Source organism: Scomber japonicus, chromosome 21, assembly GCF_027409825.1.
Source record: "Scomber japonicus isolate fScoJap1 chromosome 21, fScoJap1.pri, whole genome shotgun sequence".
In the NCBI taxonomy this organism is placed as follows: Eukaryota; Metazoa; Chordata; class Actinopteri; order Scombriformes; family Scombridae; genus Scomber; species Scomber japonicus.
In genome coordinates this window covers 17,610,572-17,635,406 of record NC_070598.1, presented here as the reverse complement: position 1 = coordinate 17,635,406, position 24,835 = coordinate 17,610,572, and the positions used below count along the sequence as shown (strand labels likewise).

At 40.4% G+C, this 24,835-nt stretch overlaps 3 protein-coding genes across 3 annotated transcripts; 2 read left to right on the top strand and 1 right to left on the bottom strand.

The window, feature by feature from the left end:
* Nucleotides 1-13,332, top strand: dcaf11 (ddb1 and cul4 associated factor 11). Its single transcript, XM_053342252.1, has 15 exons — nt 1-190; nt 515-755; nt 3,173-3,300; nt 3,391-3,509; nt 3,761-3,825; nt 4,073-4,173; nt 5,156-5,302; nt 6,091-6,145; nt 6,519-6,587; nt 6,852-6,909; nt 8,346-8,531; nt 8,781-8,934; nt 9,422-9,574; nt 9,762-9,868; nt 12,175-13,332. The coding sequence occupies exons 2-15, from the start codon at nt 529-531 to the stop codon at nt 12,250-12,252; spliced, it is 1,647 nt and encodes a 548-aa protein (XP_053198227.1). The 5' UTR covers nt 1-190; nt 515-528; the 3' UTR covers nt 12,253-13,332.
* A 1,534-nt stretch (nt 13,333-14,866) lies between these two features.
* LOC128382349 (fat storage-inducing transmembrane protein 1) lies at nt 14,867-17,252 on the top strand. The gene is made up of 2 exons (XM_053342347.1): nt 14,867-15,156; nt 16,459-17,252. Exons 1-2 carry the CDS (start codon nt 14,867-14,869, stop codon nt 17,132-17,134), a joined length of 966 nt encoding a protein of 321 aa, XP_053198322.1. The 3' UTR covers nt 17,135-17,252.
* A 134-nt stretch (nt 17,253-17,386) lies between these two features.
* On the bottom strand, nt 17,387-23,045 carry psme1 (proteasome activator subunit 1). Its single transcript, XM_053342217.1, has 12 exons — nt 22,966-23,045; nt 22,792-22,837; nt 22,500-22,532; nt 22,327-22,389; nt 20,792-20,893; nt 19,765-19,822; nt 19,471-19,568; nt 19,131-19,199; nt 18,912-18,979; nt 18,519-18,573; nt 18,228-18,314; nt 17,387-17,651 (listed from the first exon to the last, which is right to left on the bottom strand). Exons 2-12 carry the CDS (start codon nt 22,828-22,830, stop codon nt 17,571-17,573), a joined length of 753 nt encoding a protein of 250 aa, XP_053198192.1. The 5' UTR covers nt 22,831-22,837; nt 22,966-23,045; the 3' UTR covers nt 17,387-17,570.
* Between the last annotated feature and the right edge of the window lie 1,790 nt (nt 23,046-24,835).

Here is a 24,835-nt window from a genome sequence, read left to right as displayed (position 1 = left end):
CTCACGGACTGGCCCTGTTAGCAGACTGATGAAACACTGTGCTGTCAGACATTCAGCCTCTTTTTTTTTTTTTTTTTTAATGTGCGTGATACACGTCAGCGAGGTAACACACCGGGCACATTTGTAAGCTCGCCTGGAAACGACACCGAACTGGACCGACGAGCTGTCAGAGCTGTGTGACAGCCAGACGGTAACATTCACGTTAAGTCGTTAGCATTGTTAGCTAGCTCAACAATAACAGCCTCTGCTCTTTGAGCGTGATAAGATAAGGTGCAGTACAGTATGCGTGCTTGACGACTATAGTTTGCAGAATAAGTAGTTTGTCTGCATGTAGAAGTAGACGTGTTATATCTCGCGTTAATATCCTGAGCTGTTTTTTTTCTTCCTCTCTCCAGCCATTATTACCATTTCCTCCCTGTTTAAATGTCTACACACAGTCTATACATCCACACACTAAATAACTCTCAGCAGGTAAATGGCCAACTGTTTATGTTCAATGTGTTCTCCCTGTCAGGCCCTCTTCAGTCTATGGGCTCTCAGTCCAGTTCTGGGATGTCTGGTGGAAGGGGCTCTTCCAGTGGCAACCCAGTTGAGCAGCCTGAAGGAACAGAAAACAACCAGAGCAGTAGCAGCAGCAGCAGCAGTAGTAGCAGCAGCCGAGGCCGCAGGACGGCTGAGAGGCAGCCAGGAGACAGACAGACAGCACCAGAGGAGGACGTTGACTTAGCAGAAGTGCTGGCTTACCTACTGAGGAGGTGAACTGCGAAGGAAATTTGTAGTTTTAAACACAGTGACAGTAGTTCAGTTTCTTGACAGTGTTGCCCAGCCTGTTGTTTGTTTGGTGTGTTGTTTTTTTATTCATGTGGTTAACAGGATAGAAGTTGATATCATGACTTCACAATGATTCAAAACGCAGGATGTTAATCGTCACTCTGGTTGTACAGGTGTGAAATGCTTTTGCCATTACATTAAGAAAAAGTAAACAAACATAGATAAAAATACATCAAATATAAAAAGCAATAGAAGATAACAAATATATAAATGATAAAAACATAGCATATATATTTAATATTTTCTATTATAGTAGATTTGTAAACAAGGGTTACTAAAGTATAATTTCTTAGGGGTGCTCTGCAGAGAGTTCCAGGCGGTCACAGCATTAAAAAATGCGGATCTTCCAAGCTAGTGAAAACTCTAGGGACGTGAGTCATAAGACCGAGTATAAATCAAACATAGTTGAGATATCAGATGGCAGCTTCCCAATAAGAACCTTGTAGATAAATAAATACATATGCTTATCACGTCTCTCAGACAGACAAGACCACCCGACCTTTACATAGAGAATACAGTGATGAGTGCTAAAAACATCACCAGTAATAAACCTCTGAGGGCTTAAGAGTAGATGTAAATCACATCACTATAATGCAATGCTATTTGTCGACAAGATTATCTATATGAAATTTGACTGTGATGTTGTCATCTGTCCACCACTATACTATACTATACTATGGTGTTTAGTCCGTAACTCTCAATAATGGATCTTTGTACAGTGGAAGTATTAATGTGTTTGATGCCATTACTTTAGAGAATAACATGAACTTAGTTTTATGTGCATTCAGTTCAAGTTTAAGATCTGCAATATAATACAATATTGTATCATCCAGGTATAAATGTGCATGGCAGTTAGTTAACAATAAAATATGATTAATACAAATTGTAAAATTGTCTGATGCAGACAATTTAGGTATTGCTCTGCCCACTTGGTTTGTTTAAAATGATGATGGCAATGCAAATTATGGCTTGATTGTAACATTATACTGGAGTTACAGAGCATAAGAAAAAAATCAAAGTAAGAAATAAATAAAAGTAGTGGATAAAATATCTGATTACATAAATAGTTTCCTTTCAAGTGATTGTCCTGCATTTTCTTTTTGTTTTTTCCTAAAAGAGGCATAGGCTAATATTTCACCCATTGGAACAACATTCGCCATTTACCACAAGATTACTGGATTTATGTCTTCTGTATCATTGTACATTTTATAGTTCTGTGAGACTCATTTTTTGAAAGGATTGAGTTATTAAATCTCACATGACCAGCATCTTTTCCTTAGTACTCCTTAATGTCATTTGTAAAGGTGCATGATCTGATACATGCATTTGGCCAGTTTTAATACTATTAACTTTAAAGGGCTATATGAGATGCTTGGGTGAAGGGCAATACATGAAAAATGTACATTATTATATCACTTCATCACCTAGTAACTGGTTTAATTGATCAGTATGTCAATTTATGATATACATATAACTATAAATTAGTGATGTCTATATGAGATTTTTAAGGTACATTACCAGTCAAAAGTTTAAACGCACTTTCACAGGTCTGATCCAAACCTTTACAGGTGCTGTAGATTTTGTCAAATATGCAACCTTTTACAGGGGAAAGTAAAATAACACTTGTCACATTAGCTGCTATGAAAGTGACTTGTAATTGCTCAGTTCGCCAGACAGTCTTAAAAATAGGGGGAAGCTGGCAGCGTTTTTCACCTCTCTGTTAAGTGAGCAAATAATTGAAACATCACATTACATTCCAATGCTGGTACAGCCTAGTGGAGGTCGGGAATTTCCCATTGCAGTTTGATTTTAATGCAGTTAAAGAGACGGGGGAAATTTCTGAATATTCCCTCTGTTAATAACCACTTCCAAAAAAATGGTTTTCAACACTTGGAGCTGATCCATGACAGTGGAGGGGCCTCTAGTAATAACACAGCAGAGGAGGCAAAACTAGAAAGTACCTGCATCTATAAGAGTCGAAATAGAAAAGCAGCACTCTGGCTTCTCACTTCAGTTAGCTTTGAACGACCCTTGATGCTCCATCTGTTACAGTGGAAGTGCTCAGTGGAGAAACGGTACAAAACGGTTGCAGTATCAAAGCAGGCTGTAGGCAGACTGGTGTCTACCAGCTGGGCTGCAGCTGGACTGGTTACATTCTGAATGAGTGGATATGATTTTTTCAGTATTATGAACATTTATTTTCATGCAGTTATCAGCATTTGAGTTTTCTGTTCTACTCTTGACCATTATGCTTTGAAACACATCATTGTAGAGGGTTAAATAAATGTGATAATTTGTCCCAACCTGGATTGATTGGTTGTTAAACTAAGTCTTTGTGCAGGGGCCAGGTCAGACTGGTCCATGGCAGTGGAGCCACGGGGCTGCAGCTGGTCCAGTCATATTCTGACTCTGATGAGGACAGCGATGGAGCCTGGGAGGGTCGCCTGGGTGACCGCTACAATCCACCAGGTAACCTAGAATCAGAATATATTCTTTGTATGTGACATGTTTGTTGTCAGATATTAACCAGTACTGACTTGTTTTGTGTTACCTTGTCAGTGGACACTCAGCCTGACACAAACGAGGTCGACCGCAGTGAGATCCGAACTCAGATCCTGCTGGCCACGGCTTCCTCTACCCTGAAAGGCCGACACAGTTTCACCCACATGCTATCAGAGGTCAGACCACAGAGATACTAACTCAAAGCCAGCAGTCATACTGTAGACCAGACTAGAGTGCAACTGGCACATTTCTAGCATTAAAAAAAACAGCAAGAGGCATGTTTCAACATTATGACAACTTGTTTTCATAAGTTTTACTAAGAGTTTTTTGTGAATATTTTGAAAGCAGTAAGAGCTCTACTTTTACCACTTTACAGTATATTTTAATGAACCAGCTTCATCATGTTTTTGTGCTTTGTGGTTCTTAGAGAGAACAAGGCAGGTGTAGAGGCTCCAGTTTTTCCCATGGAGAGTGCAGTCGTATTCGCACACAGTAAGTGTTATTAAAGCTCTACAAACCTTCAGATATAATTTCATACAATATTACCAATAAGTGAAGAATTAGAATCACGTTGTTCAATAAGGAACACGTTAAAAAGCAGTTCATGATTGAGCATTAACTTTTGTTATGTTTTATTAGACTGATTTTGTGAAACTCTACAATACATCAGGCATGATGTTTACAAGAGGACTCATGCTGCTGTCTGTCAGATGATATTGACCCTTGTGCTCCTTCACAGTTTCCTGCCAAACTATGTATCCCACAAGGATACATACCAGCAGAAAGCCTTCTGTGGAGTGTACAGCGAGGATGGCAACATGTTCCTCTCTGCCTGCCAAGGTAAATAACTCGATATCCAACATGAGAAACCCGAGGAACTAAATCATATCTGAAAATGATTCTTAAAGTTTGTATAAAACTACTCAGACTACCAAATCTATCAGACCTATTTACGTAGTGTTATGCACAGAATGAGGTCAGTGACAGAAACGTTTTGTTAATTCCTTAACTTATATAACTATCTGACATTAAACTAGTGTAAACAAACCGCACAATAACAAATTTGCCTAATCTGGTGGCATCGTATTCATTTTCATTTCTGTTTTCCTTAAAATGTCACGTCTTTTTTAAGCTAAGTTGCTGTTTTGTAAGAAAACAGTTCAGGCCATAGATAACAGGTCTTCACCAGCTACCAAAGCCACACTCCCTGTCATTTGATACCAGCCTCCTATTGTGGAGCACAGCTTTCATAGTGGTCACATGAGGGTTTAAAGCTATTATACATAATTATTCTGCATTTAAATGTCTAAAAACGACAAAACCTATGTTATATATTTTGTTGAGTTGTGTACTGCCATTATCTCAAATGTTTCCAACAATTTTCAAACTCAGAGAAATAACTCAGTAACTCAGTTTGGTCTCCTATCAATAATGTCATACCCCCTCCAAAAAGAGTGTACATGTACAAGACATCGGCATTGCGGCTGAACTTCAGAAACTCAATTAAACTCTTTAAATTGACTTTTATTCAGTTTTAAGCCACATTTTTACAATATGCTTTTTAGATCTTGGTCGTTTTTAAGTATATCTTTTAACTGGATTGGACTGATTTTAGTCATCAGAAGTCTGGACTTCAGTTACAGAGAAATAAGCTGAGCAAACATAAGTGGCAGCTCAGCTCGCGTGTCCCCACGAACAAAAAAATATTTATTTTACGTGAAAATCGTTTTTTTTACTGGTTTAATCTCTGTGTTTGTTTGTTTGTTTTGGAGAGGATTTCATTTTTACTTCTTATGTTGTTTTTTTCTGTTGCTCGCTACAGATCAGAACATCCGCTTGTACGACACCACCAGGGGGCGCTTTCACCTACAGCAAACAGTGAAGGCGCGAGACGTTGGTTGGAGCGTGCTGGATGTGTGCTTCACTCCAGACACACAGCATGTGCTCTACTCCAGCTGGTCTGACTACAGTAAGGCTTCCGGTCCTGTTAGATACTGTATGATGTAATGAGTCCTCAGAGCCAATCATTATAGTGTTTTTGCTTTTCAAGTGTTGTGGCTTGGACAGCTATCCATTCCCCGAGAACCATACATGCTATCCATGTTTCACTTTCAGTAATGTTGCAGTAACATTAAGATAAATCAAACAACTTTATCTTGGCATTCATACATTTTTATAATTTTGCTTTTATGATATTCATGCAAATTCAGAAGACATGCTAAATATGTCAAAGTACGTCATTCTACCCATAAATCTTTGTGTTTTGGGCTTGTTTGTATTCTCATTCACTGTATGTATCTCACTTTGCCTGTTTGGAGTCACCAGAGTCAGTCCAAACATTTAAGGGCTCAAAGATACAAATTCACTTTACAATTTACAGTAATTTAATGTTCTTTAATGTTGACACTATAAATAACTCCTCAGCAAACTTGTTGATGCATTAAACAACTCAGGAACCAAATTCAAAGGCCCATTTATTGCAATAAATCCCACCGTCATGAAGGTTAGTTTTTCTTGATTTCAACTTGATGGTCAGAACTGGCAACAGTTTGTGCACATAAAGACCAAATTGACTTCTTTGAGGCCAAGCAGAAGCTGTATTTGTACTGTTATCTAACATTAACCAAAGCATCGGGAAGTACTGGGCATAGGTCTCTTTAATGTTTACCATTAGTACTATTAATAGACTATTACTCATTGTTGTCTGGCATCAGTTGCTGTTGTTTTGCTCATGTTGTGTCTCTGTGTTTCCCACAGTTCATTTGTGCAGTATAGATGGAGACAGTGAAAACCACACCGCCCTGGACCTCAAGTTAGTGTTTCCCCTCATAGTAACTTATAACATTATGGAGCAGGTAATCTGTCATTCCCTACCTGCCTCCACCCTCCTCCCCCTTCATTACCACCTGGATGAATGATGCTGTCAGAACTTATCACCTCGGCATCCATCCTCTCGCTCCGTGTGTGTTACTTTGTTTAATTGCAGAGATCATTATGACCCTATTTCAACAAAGCACTCCCATTAAACTCACAGTCCCTCTAACAATAGCGTTGTTTAAGAGGTGATGCGTGCCATCATCAAGCTTTTTTTTGGTGTGTGATAGACAGCGTAGTTATAATTCAATAATGGTGCTGTTGCTGTGGTGTCAACCTGCTTTGTGTGTGTGTGCTGTTGTGCTTTGTAGTCCAGATGAGAGGAGGTTCTGTGTGTTCTCACTGGCTGCATCCACAGATGGCAAAGAGATCCTGGGAGGGTGAGTACAATTTGCTTTTATGTTTGAAGGCAGTGACAGACAGAGCTGAAAGCAGGGCTGAAGTCTCTTTCAGAAATGTAAATTCAAGCAGCTCTTCTTGTTCTGACAGCTGTCTGCTCAAAGTGGAAGTTGAATACACTTTTTCTTCTTATAGCCAGTGTTATGAATACTTTAATTTTGAAGACGAGTACCTCATGTAAAGCACACTCAATCCAGGCAGATCACTAGAATTAAACCACTTCATTTGAATGTGTCTCCTTTTAGAGCAAATGACGGCTGCCTTTACGTTTTTGATCTCGAGCAGAATAAGCGAACATTGAAGGTTAGTGTGTGTGTGTGTGTGTGTGTGTGAGTGCATGTGCTTGTTTTCGTTTTGCCTCAACTGTGTGTACCTGAACCTGACTCATGCTACCTGCGTGTTCTTGCGCCTCATCCTGCGGTCAAGGTGAGCCGGACATTGGCGGGAACGAAAGTACACCAGCTCACATAAAGTTTAACACCAGCCTGCTGCTGTCTGTAACGTAGCAGCTGAGAGTCCACCACCACCCTGCGGTGGGACAGGGGGGTTAAACCCACCTCCCTTCTCCTCCCAGAAACCCCCCCTCTGCGTAGAAGTCAGTAGCTGACCTCCACCATCTGCTTCATCACTGTCTTAAGTTTCTGTCCCTCCCTTGCAATGTGTGTGTGTTTTGTGTGCCTTCCTTTTGTGCAGTGGTTATATTATTCTACTTCTTCATGTATGGAGCTGAACAATAATTTTCATATTGTTAAGAAATGCCATGAAAAAAACGTAACTAACAGCCAGCAATTAATTGAACCTGCTGACAAGTCCAAGTCTATGTTTAGGGTTATGGTCAGTTTGTTACTACTCCCCAAACACAAAATGAGCCACATTGTTGCACTGGCTGATACATTCCTTTATTACCATGAACACACTCACTGTAGTTAATTTGAAGTCAATGTCACACGCACACATCCCTGAAGCGGAAACACTCATGGGTGAAAATTGTCCCCAACTAAACATTACTCAATTTATCCAACTGTTTTAGGAAATGACTGAACTGTTTAAAAAAATGAAAGAAAAGAAACAATATTTGTGACAGTTTTTAAAGGTGCTATCATCTGTAGGAATCGGGGGTTTGGAGCTGAGTGCCACAGACAGGATAGAGAACAACACTGTTGGTTTTGGTATTTACAGTAACAGAAAAACAGAACATTGCCAGCCTTTTCATTTAATAGAATTAAATAGATAACTTCATTAATACAGACTACAATAAACTTATTATTGTCCTTTTTCTAAACACAATTCCTTTTATATTTAATTTAACACTTTATTAAAATAATTGAGCAACCCGCCATTATCCACACTGCCCATCTTATTCATACTGGTGTCTAGATATTTAGATATTTTTTGGCAAATATCAATAAGGGATGTTCATATGTAAACTGAGTTACAGTCTGGCAGAGGCAAACAATAGCTCACTTAACATTCACTTCCTGTTACATTTCTAGAGCTTGTTTGTAGCATTGACCTGCTCATCTGCTGCTGAGAACTGCACATTTATTTTTACAAGTTTCATTGTGTTGGCTCACGAATCCTTCTAATGTTCTACACCACACTCTACATGCACAAATACACACACACACACACACAAAAAAAAGACATTTTCACACAAGCTTGCATATCGCACACTTGTCTCGCACACGCCCTCCACTATGAAACACTGACTCTTTTTCTTCTGCGGCTCTTCCCGTCAGATTGATGCCCACGAGGACGACGTGAATGCGGTGGCGTTCGCCGACAGCTCGTCCCAGCTGCTCTTCTCTGGCAGCGACGACGCGCTGTGCAAGGTGTGGGACAGACGGACGCTGCGGGAGGACAGACCGCAGCCTGTCGGACAGCTGGCCGGCCACCGAGATGGCATCACCTTCATCCACAGCAAGGTGGGGGGAGGGGAGGAGAAGAAGAAGAGAGGAATACTGCGGGTGTTTTATCAGTCTGTAAATGAAAAGTGTTCATCACCAGACTGATGATTGAAGCCTGCAATTGTTAGAAAGTTGATCCATTTAAATGCCTCATCAGCAGCCATACCTCCTGCTCTAGTTCTCTGTATTTAGTTCAATTCAGTTAATTCATGATACTGTTTACCTTTTTAAACCTGATCATCCCCTATTGTGTCACGACTATGCCAGGGTGACGCCCGCTATCTGATCAGCAACTCGAAGGACCAGTCCATCAAGCTCTGGGACGTCAGGAAGTTTTCACCGAAAGAGGGGCTGGCAGCCTCACGCCTGGCTGTCACCCAGCAGAACTGGGATTACCGCTGGCAGCAGGTTCCCCAGAGAGGTGAGGAAGGAGGAGAAGGAGAAGGAGAAGGAGGGGAGAAGGGCAAGAAGAGGACAAGAGGAGGAGAGGTCACATGCAAGAATAAAAAGAGGAGGAGATTAAAGATGAAGCAATGTTATGAAGAAAAAAAACAGAGAGAGGGCCAATGACGGAGAGGTGAAACGTGAGAGTGTGTGTTGAGAGTGAGTGGCTATGACAGTATTAAAACCATGGAGGGGGGAGATGAGTAATAACTACCACAATTCAAAGAGGAGAGAAGGGTGAAGGATAGGAGCTTGGATAATGAGATTAAGTGGGGAGAAAAAGGGCAAGAGGGGAAAACTTACTTTTTTAGTCAGATCATAGATTTCCAGGATAGAAGTTGTACTAAACTCAGATTAGTTGTATGATTTTTTTCAGGGGTTGAAAATGGTATAAAGTTTTCTTGAAAATCATATGGGTAGAAATCTTGTTTCTTTATGTTTTGGGCCCTGTTTGTCCTTTTCAGCCCTGAAGAGACACAAGCTGACAGGCGACACCTCTGTGATGACCTACCGCGGTCACGGCGTTCTGCACACCCTCATCCGCTGCCGTTTCTCTCCGGAGTTCAGCACAGGGCAGAAGTTCATCTACTCTGGATGCTCCACTGGCAAAATCATCAGTGAGTGTCACCATGTGTCTGTGTTTGTGTGTGATAATGCAACAACTCCTGAGTTTTTTGTGTGTTCATGGGATTATGCTACATATATTCTCACATTCTACTTTATGTCTTACCTGTAATGTGCAGTTGTGTTATTTTGTATCTTTGTTTGTCAATCATTTTCAACTCTTTGCATCGGTCTGTGCAGTTTATGACGTACTGACGGGCACCGTGGTCTCCAGAATGTCGGGCCATGACGCGTGTGTGAGAGACGTCAGCTGGCATCCGTATGAGGACAACATCATCAGCAGCTCTGTGAGTACAAACTGTTTGACTGTAGATAATATGAAAGCTTGTGATCACAAATATTACATTCAGTCTGAAGAAGGCACTTCAGAAAAATTGTAAAATGATTGCATATAGCATCATTAAATGGAGTGTTTCCTCTAGTGTATCATGGAATTAAAATAATTCAGATAATCAGATGTTTTCTGGTAATAGCAAGAAATCAAATAGGCCTTTTGCAGAAATAAATGAGTATATATTTTTTGGTAAATGAAAAAAAAATTTTTTTATTGGCTGCCATTTAGTGAACTGAAGTTCTTGATATAGTCACATAGTTAATGCAGACTGTTAGGTCTCATCTCTCCACTGTCTGCCTTTAAAGGCAGAAGTGCACTGTTCAGTCATGTTGTGTAATTTTATTTGCTGTTTGTAAGTTAGTTTTATACTTGCTTCAAGAAAAGTGTTTATCATCATAAAGTGTTTACCATGTTTTATCATCAAACTACAAAAATAGTGGAAAACTTCAGATTACTTGTGAAATACTTGCATCAGATTGGATCAGTGAGATGTGTCACTATGGGATACGCCCCCCTGCATATTCCTCATAAGCATTTATCTCATTACACCAGTCCTGATTGGCTAGGGATTGTGACGACTGTCAGGTGGTTCCGCCTACCTTTTAAATAGTTTACGTTACGATGCAGGGGTCATTCAAACCTCAACATTTTCTCACTTTGCCCCAGCAAGAAGGGTTGTCTGGTGAGACACATCACTCATACTATTCTGAGAACTTGAGCTACACAAGTAACCCAAAGTTGTCATTCATACTGTTGTGACTGTATGTGATGTGGAGACTCTGTATTGCCAGACAAGCTTACCTCAGCAACCACCAGGACTCAAACAGTACTACTCTGTTCCAGGAAGGGCCCTGAGCCCAGTACTGCATGAGCCATGCACAGAGCAGAGACAGTCAGTCTGTAAAACCGGACAAAAGTGAGGGGCGAAGACCAGCCCACCACTGCACAAATGACCTGAATGGAAACCCCTCTAAACAAGGCTCAGGATGTGACCAAGCCATGAGTGGAATGAGCTTGCAGGCCCGCTAGAGCCTGCAGTCCCTGGCTTGTATGAGCTAGAGTAGGAGAGCAGTTGCTTTGTAAAAAGTTTTTCCATTTGGGGTCAACCCAGGATACAAAGAGTTGGTCACTTCTCCGAAATCTCTTAGTCATGTCCATACAGGTGCGAAAGACACGAACTGGACACAGCATGTACAGCTGCTGTTCTTCAGGGGAAGAAAAAGAGGATGAAGAGAATGCCATGAGGTCAATGGAAGAGTGTGAGCCAAACACCCAGAGCACAAAGGCAGGGTTAGGGTTAGGTTTTAGTGACTCCCTGACATGCCCCGTGGCAAACTGACTCCATTAAGGGTGCACCGAAAGTGCATGAAAACCACTGACCCGTTAAGCCAGCAGCAACACCGTCTTCAGAGACAGATGTTTCAAGTCAGTCTCCTGAAACATGGTTTAATGTTACATTCAAGACATGTGATTGTATGTGTGTGTGGAGTGGAAGAGAGACAAGGCTCACTGTCTCCACAACACATTCTCTTCCCTCTTGGCTGGCGCTGTTCTGGCGCCGCATGCAGCAATGAGGAGTCCGGGGGGGTGGCACTCTGGAACAGGGTGGGTGGGGCTGGCAAACAGAAAACCTCCAACTCAATCATCAGTGGGGAGGGGGGGCGGCTGTCAGGCTGAAGCTGTTATAAACCTAGCCGTGGTGCAGCTAGACGAAGAAGACGCCAGTCTATGGTGACAGCTAGATAGCTCCAGTCTGTTGACAGTTAAGTTAGCTATCTTAGAAAACAGGGTGAGATATGCTCCGAAGCATGAGGAGGTGTTTGAATGCACATGTCGTAGTATAAGCTATTCAAAGGTTGGTGGAACCACCTGACGGGGACATTGCAATTATCAGGATTAGCGTAATGAAATAAATGCTTCTGAGAAATATGCAGGGGGTGTTTCCCATTGTGAGACATCAAAACAAATACTATGGATTAGAATGTATTTTCCCATGAGACAGTATTACAGCCAGAAAATTAGCGATGTGCCTCTTAAAGCAAAGAGACTGAAAACCTGTAACATCAAGACACCAAAACCCCATTACAAGTTTCATCTTTAAAAAATCCAGAAAGAAAAAATATTAGCAAGACTGAAAAAGTTAAGAAAAATCAGGGAAATTCAAATCAGCCACTGTGGGAAACCAGTAAAAAAAACAACAGGAAAAATGTTTTGTGTCACATGTTTACCTCTTCTCCTCCTCTTTTATTTTCCCCACAGTGGGACGGAGCTGTTCGAATGTGGGAGCACAGACAAACCCATCCTCTAGAGGAGGAGAGAGAGAGGGAGAGAGACTGACAGACAGCAGGAGAAAGGCCTGGAGACGGCGAGAGAGGAACGACAGAGGAACAGATGTCAGAGAAAGTGACATCATCACAGACGGGAAGCCCTTACGGAGGAAGACAATAAGCTCACAAAGACTGAAAGAGACTTAAATATCTTTTAAATTCAATGCTGGATATTAATGATTACAATTATAGTGTGGTTGTGATGTGTTCATTTGGAAGGCATTGTAGCCTTATGTTGTCAAATGCTGATTAGGACACAGTGGGATGGCCGACATGTTTTCTTTTTTTCACAGTCTTGCGCAAAACAAACAGGCCAAAGCTTTTGAATTTGGCCTGAAACACTTCACGCCAAAAGTGCTGAAGCTCAAAAACGCAAAGCACCGCACTTACTTAATGAGCTATGGAAATTTAATGGTAAGTTAGTTATATAAATAAATCAATGTTGGATATTGCAGGGAGAAACTGACGATGATAATTCTGTATAAATGTATAGTATTTTAATGGTGTGTCAGGGAGTGTTTTCGGTTGTTGTCAGCGTGCTGATTCAGCATCGGTTTTCACTTTCCTGGTATGAGTAACAAGCTGTGTCCCATTTTAGGGTCTGTGTCTTTCAAAGCCTACATTGAGAGACCAGATATGTTCTAACAATCCAGTACAGTATTTGTCAGTTACCCGAAATCACAACTCCTGAACCTGGCTATTGTAGCTTTCCTGAGTTTACTATTGGTCCATCTCTCGGACAACTTCCTGAGATTCAACTTGTCTCAGTTCTTAAGACGAACCCCTGAATTTAACCACAGTAATGGTTTGAGGTCTTATTATTGATCCTAGGTGGACACTCTGTTAACACAAAAAAAGCAAGTAATTTTTGTTAGCTAATATAAACGTGATCTGTTCAAATGATTTGAATGTATGTGTTATCGAATACGTCAAGGTCAGAACTCTGTGAAGGGACTGGGAATGTGTGTGCCTGGATGAAAACTTGCACACTCATCTGTTTATGCAATTTTCAGGTGTTTATATCAAATCCCATATTTCACTCCCCAGAACCGTTGTTTTACAGTAACAATTAAACCTTTCTTCAAATGTATCTCAGTGAACAACAGTGTTTTAATAATGCAAAAGTGGGGCATTTAGAAAAGGGAACAATTTCATATCCTGTTTACAGTGACACTAAAATGTTATCACACTGAACAAATGATCGCATGACACTCAATGGTAATTCATTTTAAAGAGATTTTTCTTCCCTTAAATGTTGCAGTCAGTTTAATACAACTGCCAGACATGCATTTACCAGAACTACTCAGATCCTTTATTTAAGTAAAAGTACCTAAACAGCATGAAAAATCAGTAGCACACACAAGACAACCTCTAATTAGTTGCTACAGGAGCCAAAGTCACTTGAAGGCCATTGTAATGGCAGCAGTTGCAGCAAGAGCTCTAAAATTAGACCACAATTCTTTAGCATGTCTGGTTTAATTTACACTTACCGTTCCTTGCTTACAATGATGATACTCATAAAAACAGATCTCATTGTAATCTTATCCCAGCTGCAGCTTCAATGAAAGAAATAGCCTACATCACTTATTTAGAGAGGAAAGGGAGACCAAACTTTGTTACATCCAAAGAATAAAGTCATCATTAATGCTTGTCCTGTTAATTTTTATTTAAATTATGAAGCCATTGGGACATTTAAAAGAAAGAAGGGACAATAAAGAAGACGGGTGATGATAAAGCTACTCCCATTATAACAGTTGGAATATCAGTATACACTTGTGTTAGTCTGTATTTGAGAATGTACTGTATATTAGTAGATGAGTTGGATGTCCTGGCTTAAGTATGAATCCGATGGAAAGACTAAAATGCACTCAACTTGGCTCTGGGGGTTGAAGAGGTTTAAGAGGCTCCGGCCTGAGAGGAGGGCAGAGCCTGGAAATAAAAAGACTGAAAGTGCTGTGAGAAAACGCAGCTGTTCATGGCGCCAAATGCAGGCTGGCAACAGTTTATAACTTAAATTAGTTTTGGCTCCAGCAGCTGATTCTAAGAACAGCGAGTCTAAAGGAGAACCAAAGAAGGAACCAGTCATCCATTAAGTGTCAGAGGGATTTTTTTTCTTTTTTTTGCAGAGGTAGATGATTTGTTTGCTGCTAAATGCAAGTATATGTTGATAATGTTGCACACCAGCAAGTCTGATTGCAAACTAATTATTTTATCATGCATCATTTCAAGTTGTTTTTCAAGCCACAGATTCAGTTTTGGAACATTTGCTGCCTTCTTATATTATCTAGTATTGGATCATTGTTTGAAGAAAAATGGGTTTGAGTTACAGTAGCAGCCATTACCATGTCTACACTGTGAGTGTGTGATTGGAGGGGGAGGGCTTTTGAGGGTAAAGGGGACAGAGGGGTTGTATTTTTATAAAGCATGTGCTCTCCTGAACGCCTGGCAGTGATAAAGTAGAAAGGCTCCCAGAGTAGAGCTGCTGGTGTGACTTTCAAAGACAAAAGAAAGTGAGGCAGACTCCACCACAGAGCTGTAATCGGACACAAAGAGGAAAGAAGGGGGAGAACTTGTCAGAACTGAAGCTGTGACTGAACACCAATTATTACCAAGAGGGAAAAAACATGGATCTAAAGAGTGAAAACTCATCAAATGGTTGGACAACAACAGACATCAACTTGGAGAAGTTACACAAGATAGCTACAGAGCTGATACTGCCGGGAAGATTCCTTTTTAAACTTCTGAACGGTGCTCTGGTGTTTGTGACTAACCTAATGGCCAGAATTTTAGGAAGCAACACTATCAGGCGACATTTCCATCTGATGCTGTCTGCTGTGGTTCTGTTTGGGCCTGTGCTGAGTTTCTGGGCATCTAAGTACAGCATCTTCGCAAACAGCAACCACTATCTGTACAGGTGAGAGCTCTGCTGGGAAAAACATGTTTTACATGTTACCATTTCTGCTTTTCAAATGGGAATCTCATGTTAGTTACATTTGCTGGATAATTAACAAAGTGGATGCCAAATGTCATGAAACTCACCTGACACATTTAGGACCAATTAAAACGTAAAATCAAGTTTTCAAATTACACTTAAATGCCAAAATTAGTTTTGCAAGATTTTCTGGCAGTTCATGAATGAGTCACATGTTCCTCACTAGTTGAGGATATCTCCTCCTAAAGATCAGACATAGCCTGCTCATAAAGACTTTCTAAATCAATAAATTATGGGTAAAATGTAAGTGTAGTAAATATTTTATCACTGCTTTACAGACTGTAAGCTCAGAATCAAGGGAAGGGCTCTCTAACATGCAGCCACCTGCTGGTGAGACATTCATTACTAACTCATGCTGTGCAGCCAACTTTGTTTTAACACACTGAAGTCTATTTTAAGTTCTAGTGGGGGTGTGAAAAGTTTTTTAAAATAACAAATATGTTGCTGTAAAGTTTGCGGGAAATTTGCTAAAATGATGCACAACAAAAATACATATATGAAACTTCAATGAAGAGTTGAAACAACATAATACAGAATTAACTAATGTATACTGTATGATACTGTCAGTGTGGCAAAAGCTGATCTTTCTAAACTAAATATACTTCTATATTATATATCACACACACACACGCATATATATTTATATATATAGGTGTTAACATTACATCAAGTTGCCAAGTAGGCAGCCATGTCTGGATGTTTTTATTCATGCACTGTAACACCGTATTACTCATCTACAAAGCATTAAAAACTTGTTTTATGAATACTCCCTCCTGCCCGTTTTTCATCCTTCAAATGTATTACTGCATATTACTGTTGGTATCTATCCAAGTGCACATTTGAACACATAGGAGTAAGTTAATACAGGTTTATATGTGAGCTGGATGCTCATAAGACTACGTGCTCAGAGTTTTGTGAGGTTGCTCAGTGCTTTATGATCTTTAAAACTCGTTAAGTGAAGCCATTAGCCGGGCATCATTCATCCTTCGGCAGCACGTTTGAGTCTATTTTGCATATCACATACTCATTGAACTTGTATTTAACCTCAACTATAACAAACAATCCACTGTGTTCGCAGTATGTAATAGAAGTGTTGAATTCTGGCTGAAAATAAGAGGAACATATATATATATTATATAATATAACTGTGAATTTATGTTTCATTTTTGTGTTGTGATATTGACAGTTTCTGTGACTGTTCATGTTATACTGATTCTCTTACAGGAAGTTCCTTAAGTCCACATGGGGTTGGACCAGCATCTTCACAGCTTCCTTCATCCTCCTCCTCTCCCTCTCAGCTCGTCACTCCCTGTCTCTCTGCCTGCGCCACCTCTCTCGGATAGGGCTTGTGGGGCTGCTCTGGTGGGTCTGTAAGCGCCTCCTGACTCTGCTGGAGGATGCAGCGGGGACTTGTTATGAACCCATGGCTCCTGGTCAGGACACACAGAGCTCTGCCTCCTCAGGACAGACATTACTGCTCCTTCATGAAGACCAGACCAAAGCCTCTTGCCTCAGAGCCAACATGCTGTGGAGAGGTTATGAAGTATCCCAGGACGTCCTCATCCTCTGCCTGTGTTGCCTCCTGCTTGTCGAGGAATTGTCTGTATTTGGCCCTTGCCTGGCCCGAGCAAAGCCCCAGCAGAGGTCCCCAGGTGGTGCCCCGTTGAGGTTCGTCTTCCTCCTCTGTGTGGTTCTGCTGGCTGTGTGGATTTCACTGCTGCTGTGTTTGCTCACCCATTTCCCCACATTTCCCTCCCAGCAGCTGGGAGGAGCTCTAGGCTACCTGGGATGGAGAGGACTCTATCAGGGATGGTATAGACTCAAACCTAGCTGGGGCTGTCCTGGTTTGCCAGGAGAGGGACTTTTCACCACCACATATGGTGACGGACAATCACAATAGTATGAAACATTGAAAAAAAAATGTTTTGGGGATGACATTTTGTAGTTCAAAGCTGAGGATGTTTTGGAAAGTGAAAAAGTGTTCTCATTAAGATTGTGAGGAGAATGTAGGTGTAGTATACGTTATCTGCAAACACCCTCAGTATAAGTCACCGCTAAATTATTAACAGAACTCATATAAATATGCAGTTTGGTTTCATTTGTAGGTCAACAACATTAAAACATTTCCATCCAGACAAAGTAAGCAGAGAGAGTTATAGGAATCATATTGCTTTAATTTGTAATCTGAACCAAAATGCATGCGAAATAAGGAAATGGAGACAGTTTTGGCAGAGCGAGTGTTTTGTTATATAACGATAATGTCATACAGCACTAGTTGTATCTTGTTTGAAATCCTGTCTGCAGGAGACTAGCCTGTGAGTGTGCTGGAGCCAGCCTCAGTAGATGAGAGCTTTGCCGTCTCCTCTTGGCCTCTTAATCTTGTCGTAGTTCTTGTTAATGATGTCAAACAGCACAGCCTGCAGACAGAGGAAGAGAAACAGTGAATGAAATACATAAGAAGATGTTGCAGGGAAAACGCAATGTATCAGAAAGAGAGAGAGAGTGACGGTGAGAGAGACAGAGAGGTTAGAGGCAATAATAAAAAAAGACAAGAGAGATGCCCAGATCCAGAGCTATAATCGTGTCAAACAGCTCCTTTCATCATCACACAGTACGCCTTATTCATCAACAGCATCAAACACACTGGAACAATAGCAAGAGGACGGAGACAAACAGTGATTAATGGACAGGGGCTGGAGCGCCAATCAATTTAACACAAGAACAGCAATTAGTCTAATTACCCTCCTATTAGGAAGGAATGAGTCCATTTAGCCACCGAGCCTGCTACTGTGACACGGCTGGAATATTTTATATATGAGTCTGTTTATTATGAACGCGTGATTACAGCAGATGGTGGCTTCATACATCTTTCACACATACATGAGATTTGATCAATATTCACATGACATGTATGCAGTGTAAATGCAGTCACAAAACTACATGTAAAAATGGAAGGTTTTTACAAAGTGACCAACAGAGAGCAGGTGTCTTACATATGTGTTGCGGATGTCCAGCACCACAAGGCGGAGCTCATTGTACTGATACTGGTCCAGCTCGTGAACCAGCTGTCTGTAGTCTCCCTGTAGGACGGACACACAGCACAAGCACAGGGTTTATATACAAAAAAACATAAAATATGTACACTGTTTGTGCAGGAGAACACTGTCATTAATAGCTTTTACTTCATAAATAAACAGAGCATACAGTCTGAAGATGACACCCAATTAAACTTCACACATGTATTACAATGTAGCACTCTGTTCAAGAGACTTCAAGATACTGACCACATGGGATTGTTTGGAGGCTTTGGCCACAGCATCACCTCTCTCATTGTAATATCTAACAAAGAAAGAAAAGTGAGTTGTCATCCATTTGTAACAGTCCTCAGCAGGATATATTACTAGCAAACCATCTTTAAAGTAGCCCTGACTGTCCCATTAAATGTCAAACTGTCTGATTCAGTTGTGACATCTATCATACCACTCTGGGAGAGCTATGAATAGTAGATGATTACTTATAATTAATATAGCTGATTAAACATCTGTTTAGGTATATATGGACTGCTACATCAGTGGTGATGATGATGGATCTAGCTGCTGTGACTGCATCTTTTCTGTATCATTCGAATAAAATAAATAATCCTTTGGTAAATAAACTGCACTGGTGTGGTCTCTTACTTAGAAATCTGAGTTTGGAATCCCTCAATCTTGGTGCGTGTGTTGGTCAGCAGCTCAAACACTTTCTCCTGTTGGACAGAAACAAAGATATAAAAACCCTTCAAATTGGCTGAAATTCAGCTCTAAGACAAACATGGGGCAAATGTCCGAATGTCTTTTCAAGCCACCAAACAGATGATATCACTCTACTGCTTCATCAAATGGTCACCAGTTACCGACCTGCACAGCCACTCCAAAGTTGTTGCCATCCTCAATTCTAGGAATTTGGAGTTGCACCCACATAGACACCTGCAAGAAAGTATTATAAGTTTATCAATATCTTCACAGTTATTCCTAATATTAAAATGTCAGGTTTGTAACAATGATACACATTCAAAAAAAGAGTGAAGATGATTTTTTTTTATGACTATTTACATAACTGCTTAAATAAGACATGTGAGCTTCTGTCTTACTGTGTGGGCTCTGTTACATAAAATCATGCATAAACAAGTGATTCTTCCTCCTTTCGATGGTAATTTAGGTTATTAGGTTAACATACTAAAGAGACAATAAGACTGACCGTGTTGAGCTTCTCCTTCAGTGTCTGGATTTGAGGCTTGACCTGCTGCAGGAGGCTCTCTACTCGTTCGTTGCAGCAGATGGGACCACAGGGAGGCCCTGGAAGACAAAACAGAAGTTGGATGTTTGAGTTTCACTGTGGAGAATGATGCGAAAATATTATTTAGTGCCAATCACACAGAACTTCACTGGCACTGCATGGTATCATCATTCATATGAATAATCCAATTTCCTCTGTGTTCAATCAGCAGGTTGCTTTATCACTTCTCATCACCATCTCTGTCTTTGTCTTTACCTGATTCTTCGTCCTCTTTATCGCTGTCCTTGTCTTTCTTCCCCTCTTTTTTCTCCTTCTGCAACAAGAACAGAAGGGAGCAGGTCAAAGAGTTTTCACTGCCTATTAATCTCTCAGACAGCTCACCCACATGCTTTTTTCTGTGGCTAAATGAAGATGTCAAGTGTTGGATTCTCTTTGATATTAAAGAAATGTAACCTGGTCCCAGAAGTCCCTGCTCCTTGCACTTGGCTCTTTATTGCAGTGCAACAGCGTCAAGTTGGTTCCCGAGAGTTACTGCATGATCCCAAATATACTTGAAATTCATTTTTCCTCTCATAAAAGCCATGACACTGGCAAAGTTACACTCTTTCCTCCTCTAAATCCATGCATGCAATGTGTCAGAAACTGCCAAAATTGAAGGATAAAAAGGGTTTTTTTTAAAAATCTTATTTTGAGTGACTTTTCGGCTTCTGCTTGTCATCTACTCCTTACACAGGTCTCCTTTGAATGGAAGTCTAGTAAAAGTGTATTATTTCATATTATATATTTAAATGCAAAATAAACACATGATTCATAGCAGCTTCAGGTGTTTTTGTTTTAAGATCACTTGATATGAAAGGCCCACTCACTGCCAATTTGTAAAACACCCCTTGGAAATTGCAGAATTATTGGTTACCATGGTAACTAGGGACTCAGTGTTATGCCTTGATATAATATGAAACGCTAAATATAAACCCTTGGCTGAGGACCCCAGTGGAGAGGCTTTATGCAGCACTCCTGAATAAATTCAAAGGTTTGGAAAATGAAAGACTGGCTATTATAAAACCTGTTACATTTATATAATCTGGCACTGGTATTTACTTTCCATCAACCTCTTTGACCCTCTGGGGTGTTTTCTTAATTTGGCAATTACCTCAACATGTAAAACTCTTAACAGGTAGTAAGTCTTGCCACAAAATCTATACTCTACACTGCTTCCATTTATTTTGACTCCTTCAAACTGACAAGCTTACATCAGATTTTCAGACAGTAATGTGTCTCCTACCTCCTCCTTCCTCTTGCGTTTGGCCTCCTCTTTAGCTGGGTCTGGTATCGGGATGTCCAGCGGAGCCTTCAAAGAGGCCAGGTCATCGCAGCTGAATGATGTCTGAACAGCAAAGCAGAGCAAAAATAATCAATAACCTGCTTTTTCTGACTGAGCTTTTCATGGATGAAGTCAAGAAATCCCACAGAGAAATATGTACTTAAAGGGATACTATGCAGGATTTGTTGGTTTCTGTTTGTAAACAATCAGCTTTCAAAGTTGGACCCTCCTCCCAGACTCAATGAGTGAGTGAGACTTAGAGCAGCGGTGGCTGAGTGAGCTAGAGAGTGAACGAAGACAGCGAATAGCACTGGTGAAAACAAAACTGTGACACAGATACATAAAACTTTATTTTCTGATTGTCTCACAGTGGTTATGTTCTAAAGCACAAATAAACACGCCCATGCCTCTGCACAACCCTGTACGAAGGTTCTGTGACGCTGGATTTTGTGTGAATGCAGAGCTTCGTCTTCGGCTCTGGCCTCTCTGCCGTGTGTGTGTAGCTCAGCCCCGCCCTCGGTCAAGTAGACACAGAGATCTGTTGCTCTTTAAACATCAATAACACAGAGACAGAGAGCAGAGGAGAGAGGCAGTGATGTAAACAAGCCCCCAAGAACAATGGTGAAGCCAATTTGACATCATGGCCAAACTGGAATGACCATTTCCGGGTTTGATAGGGGCCCCACATTAAATCATGGAAAAAGGAATGCCTGTAAAATAGTGGGAACATTTTTTTGAATGTCACAGCCCCTGTGAAATGACTCATTTCACTATGAGTATTTGATCTATTAAATCATTTTATCCTCATGCAAGTTAGTTGAAGGGCTAAACCTAAATTAGCAGTCTCGACTAGCAGACTTTTCTAATGAGCATGCTCTGTGGGCTGCTGGGGCAACTTTCATAGGAATGAACAGGAACCCAGCTCCAATGCTGTATACAGGTCACTTAATACATTCATGGATTGAGTGCCCTGATAGCTAAGTGGTTACTGCACATGCCACATTGTAGCATAGCATCCCTGGTTCTAATCCAGCAAGGGACATTTGTTGCATGTTTTACCCATGTGTCTCTCTCCTCCTGTTTTCGGTCGGCCTATTCACCACTAAATAAAGCCCAAAAAAATTCCCCAAAAAATAATCCATGGATGTAACGTAGTTGCTACACTAGGAAACCTGACCTCACATCCTGTGGTCAATACACCCCCTGTGCCCAGATCACCCAACAGTGTCCCAAACACAGAGGGCAGGGTCTCTGCAGATACACCGCTACACACTTCTAGTGGGCCATAAGTGATGATTAAGAGAAGGATTACTATTGTATGAGTCCATACATTGTGTTTTAGGGAAATCCTGCATAGTATATCTTTAAGATTATAGAGTATAATTATATAAAATCTCATCCAATGAAATCCCAGAAGAAAGGACAGAGTAGTAGTAATGGACCATGAGATGACCCTGAGTGACCCCAGTTTGACTAATGCAGACACAGTTAAATACCTTCAGCAGCATCTGCAGCTCTTCAATCTTCTGAGGGAAAAATTTTGAGACCAGCTGTTCTGCCTGTTGTTGATTTAAAAAAAGAGAAAAAAAGCAGAAGAAGTATTATTACCATCTGAGTCCACCCTCAGCTTTAATCAATGTAATAAACTTAAATTTAAGAGATAAATTACCTCTTTGGTGAGCTTCTGGTTGAAGTCATCCACCTGGAAGGCAAAGATAACATGATTAAATTACGCTTTCATGTACTCCTCATCACACTCAACAGGCCACGTAGCAGCTAATTATATGGTAACTACCTGCTCACCTCATGTGACCCCTACTTATCAAAACAAGCACTCAAGTGGACTCTGGCTCACCTGTTAGTCTAACTGATAACTCAACCAGGTGCATGAGACGAAATACAGTTCAAATGTTGGTGGAAAACGCAGTTATAACTCATAGCAGCAGACATGTTGTGCTCACCTGTTTCTTCGACGCGAGGCGAATATCTACAGCAGCCATTTCGACTCTGAGGATGAGAAGTTATTAGAGTGAGTTTAATAAAGCTTTTCAGCATTAGTAGAGCAGTAAAAAACAACAAAAAACTATGATAAATGTGTAATTCAATGCCGCGCAACACGCAGCGAAAATACTCACAGTTACTCAGCATAAAAAGTGAAAATGAAAGTAAAGCATTGTTCCGTACTTTCCAGTTTGATATCAAGCGACGCTGTTGCATTGTGGGAACTGTCGTTTTAAAGAATAGTTAAGCATTTCTCATAACAAGAGCCCTGACAGGATACATGGAAGACATCCTCACTGTCATGACATGCTGTTTTCTGAATATCTTTTATGTGAGAATAAAGTGGGTCAAAAAGCAAAAAAAAGTGTCAACTATAGCAAATAATTCTTATGAAATTGTGCTATGTAGCCTATAGGTGTAGGGCTTCATGAGAATTGGGGACAATGTATTGTAAATAAATACTGTCGTGAATCATACTTTATTTTCAGTACTTTGATTGATCTCGAAATGATTTTACATTGAGCTACTGATTAATAATCAACAGGTGTGCATCACTTGATATACACGACCTACAGTAACATCTGTTTACATTAAAACAGCCCATAAACCCTGATCAAGTTATCAAATGTGTCATTCCACTAAATTAAATTCACATTTTGTAAATTACGCCTTTCCCATAAATTATCATTTTGCAGCCGCTCCTGTAATATGTGAGTTTGTCCACTAGATGGTGCTGCTGTTCTTAGTGTTCTTTGACAAACTACAGGAAATAGGTTATTATAAAAACTATTTGGGTCCGTTTTTTTTTTTTATCACATGCTCACATGAACAGGTGTATGAACCAGTTAGTGTTAATGAAGATTCTTCATAGTAAAAAGCATTCAAGATGCTTCTGTGAAAATTTCAGTGAAGCCTTCTGGGTTTACTTATTTAAATTGCAATAATAATTTGATTGAAAAAGACAAATGGCAAAAACAGCCTACTGCTACAAGCAGCAGGAAAGCTCCAAAAACCTGAGGACAAAATGTGTCTGTTATTGCTACCAGTATTTTAGAGATTTGATCACACGGACTCTTTCATTAGGAGCTGTGTGGACAAACCTTGGTCAATCCAGTGCAGTCAAAGCTTAAAACAAATACAGGATCCCAAGTGGACAGATAGGACGTCAGAACCTCCCATTGTAAACAGAATCATGGTCACCTGCAGTGCTGCATGCTAACATACCAGTGTAGGCTACTCTGTGTCATAGCAGATTCACACTGTGTCAAGTTAACTAATCTTGTATATTGGCTGATGAAGTGATAAACAGAGCCCAAACAGATCGAATCACTTGGATGACAGTGGTTAAAATGGGCGATAACTTGCAAAATGTAGAGTTTATGTAGTATAATGTGTAAAAGACAATAACAGATCACTCATCAGAGGCAAGGTATTATTCAAGGTTGGATCCAAAGGGCAAAGGGTGCACTTGTTTGCCCTGCAAACAACACTAGTTATTGATTCTACAGTTTGATTGAGTGAGTGATTAAAATCTGCAGTGTGTTATTCATTTCAGGGTGGCTGTTGAGAAATACTGGGGATAAAGGTCACACACACACATACGCATGCACACACACTCCACAGTTACACACTGACCATATTAACTGGATGCAGAGTGACAGAACAATCAGTATGAGTGCAGTATGAGAAATAAAGTGATAGGTTATAAAAAAATTTAAGAGCAATTAGGTGTCTCTTCAATCACTTTCAGATCTGACTGCAATACAAATGTTTATACCTGGACTCATCATGATCTATTGTAAATTGCTTTATACAAAAGCAGCTCGTAATGAAAGGTGAAGTTAAGTTTCTTTGTGGCCATTTCACAGCAAACATCATTAATATTCATTGTTAAGGCCTAAGTAGTTGCAGTAAACTGCTGTCTTGGTTATTAGAAAGTTGCAGCCTACATTGCACATCAGTCTGACTGAGAAAAGCTAAAAAGGCTACTATGCCATTTGAAAA

Coding starts and splice junctions, on each gene's coding strand:
- dcaf11 (XM_053342252.1), top strand. CDS start 529: ATGGGCTCTCAGTCCAGTTCTGGGATGTCTGGTGGAAGGGGCTCTTCC. Junction 4,174..5,155: donor GTTCCTCTCTGCCTGCCAAG/GTAAATAACTCG, acceptor TGCTCGCTACAG/ATCAGAACATCCGCTTGTAC. Junction 6,910..8,345: donor AGAATAAGCGAACATTGAAG/GTTAGTGTGTGT, acceptor TCTTCCCGTCAG/ATTGATGCCCACGAGGACGA.
- LOC128382349 (XM_053342347.1), top strand. CDS start 14,867: ATGGATCTAAAGAGTGAAAACTCATCAAATGGTTGGACAACAACAGAC. Junction 15,157..16,458: donor AGCAACCACTATCTGTACAG/GTGAGAGCTCTG, acceptor ATTCTCTTACAG/GAAGTTCCTTAAGTCCACAT.
- psme1 (XM_053342217.1), bottom strand. CDS start 22,830: ATGGCTGCTGTAGATATTCGCCTCGCGTCGAAGAAACAG. Junction 19,823..20,791: donor AACGCAAGAGGAAGGAGGAG/GTAGGAGACACA, acceptor TTCTTGTTGCAG/AAGGAGAAAAAAGAGGGGAA. Junction 19,200..19,470: donor TGAAGGAGAAGCTCAACACG/GTCAGTCTTATT, acceptor ACTTTCTTGCAG/GTGTCTATGTGGGTGCAACT.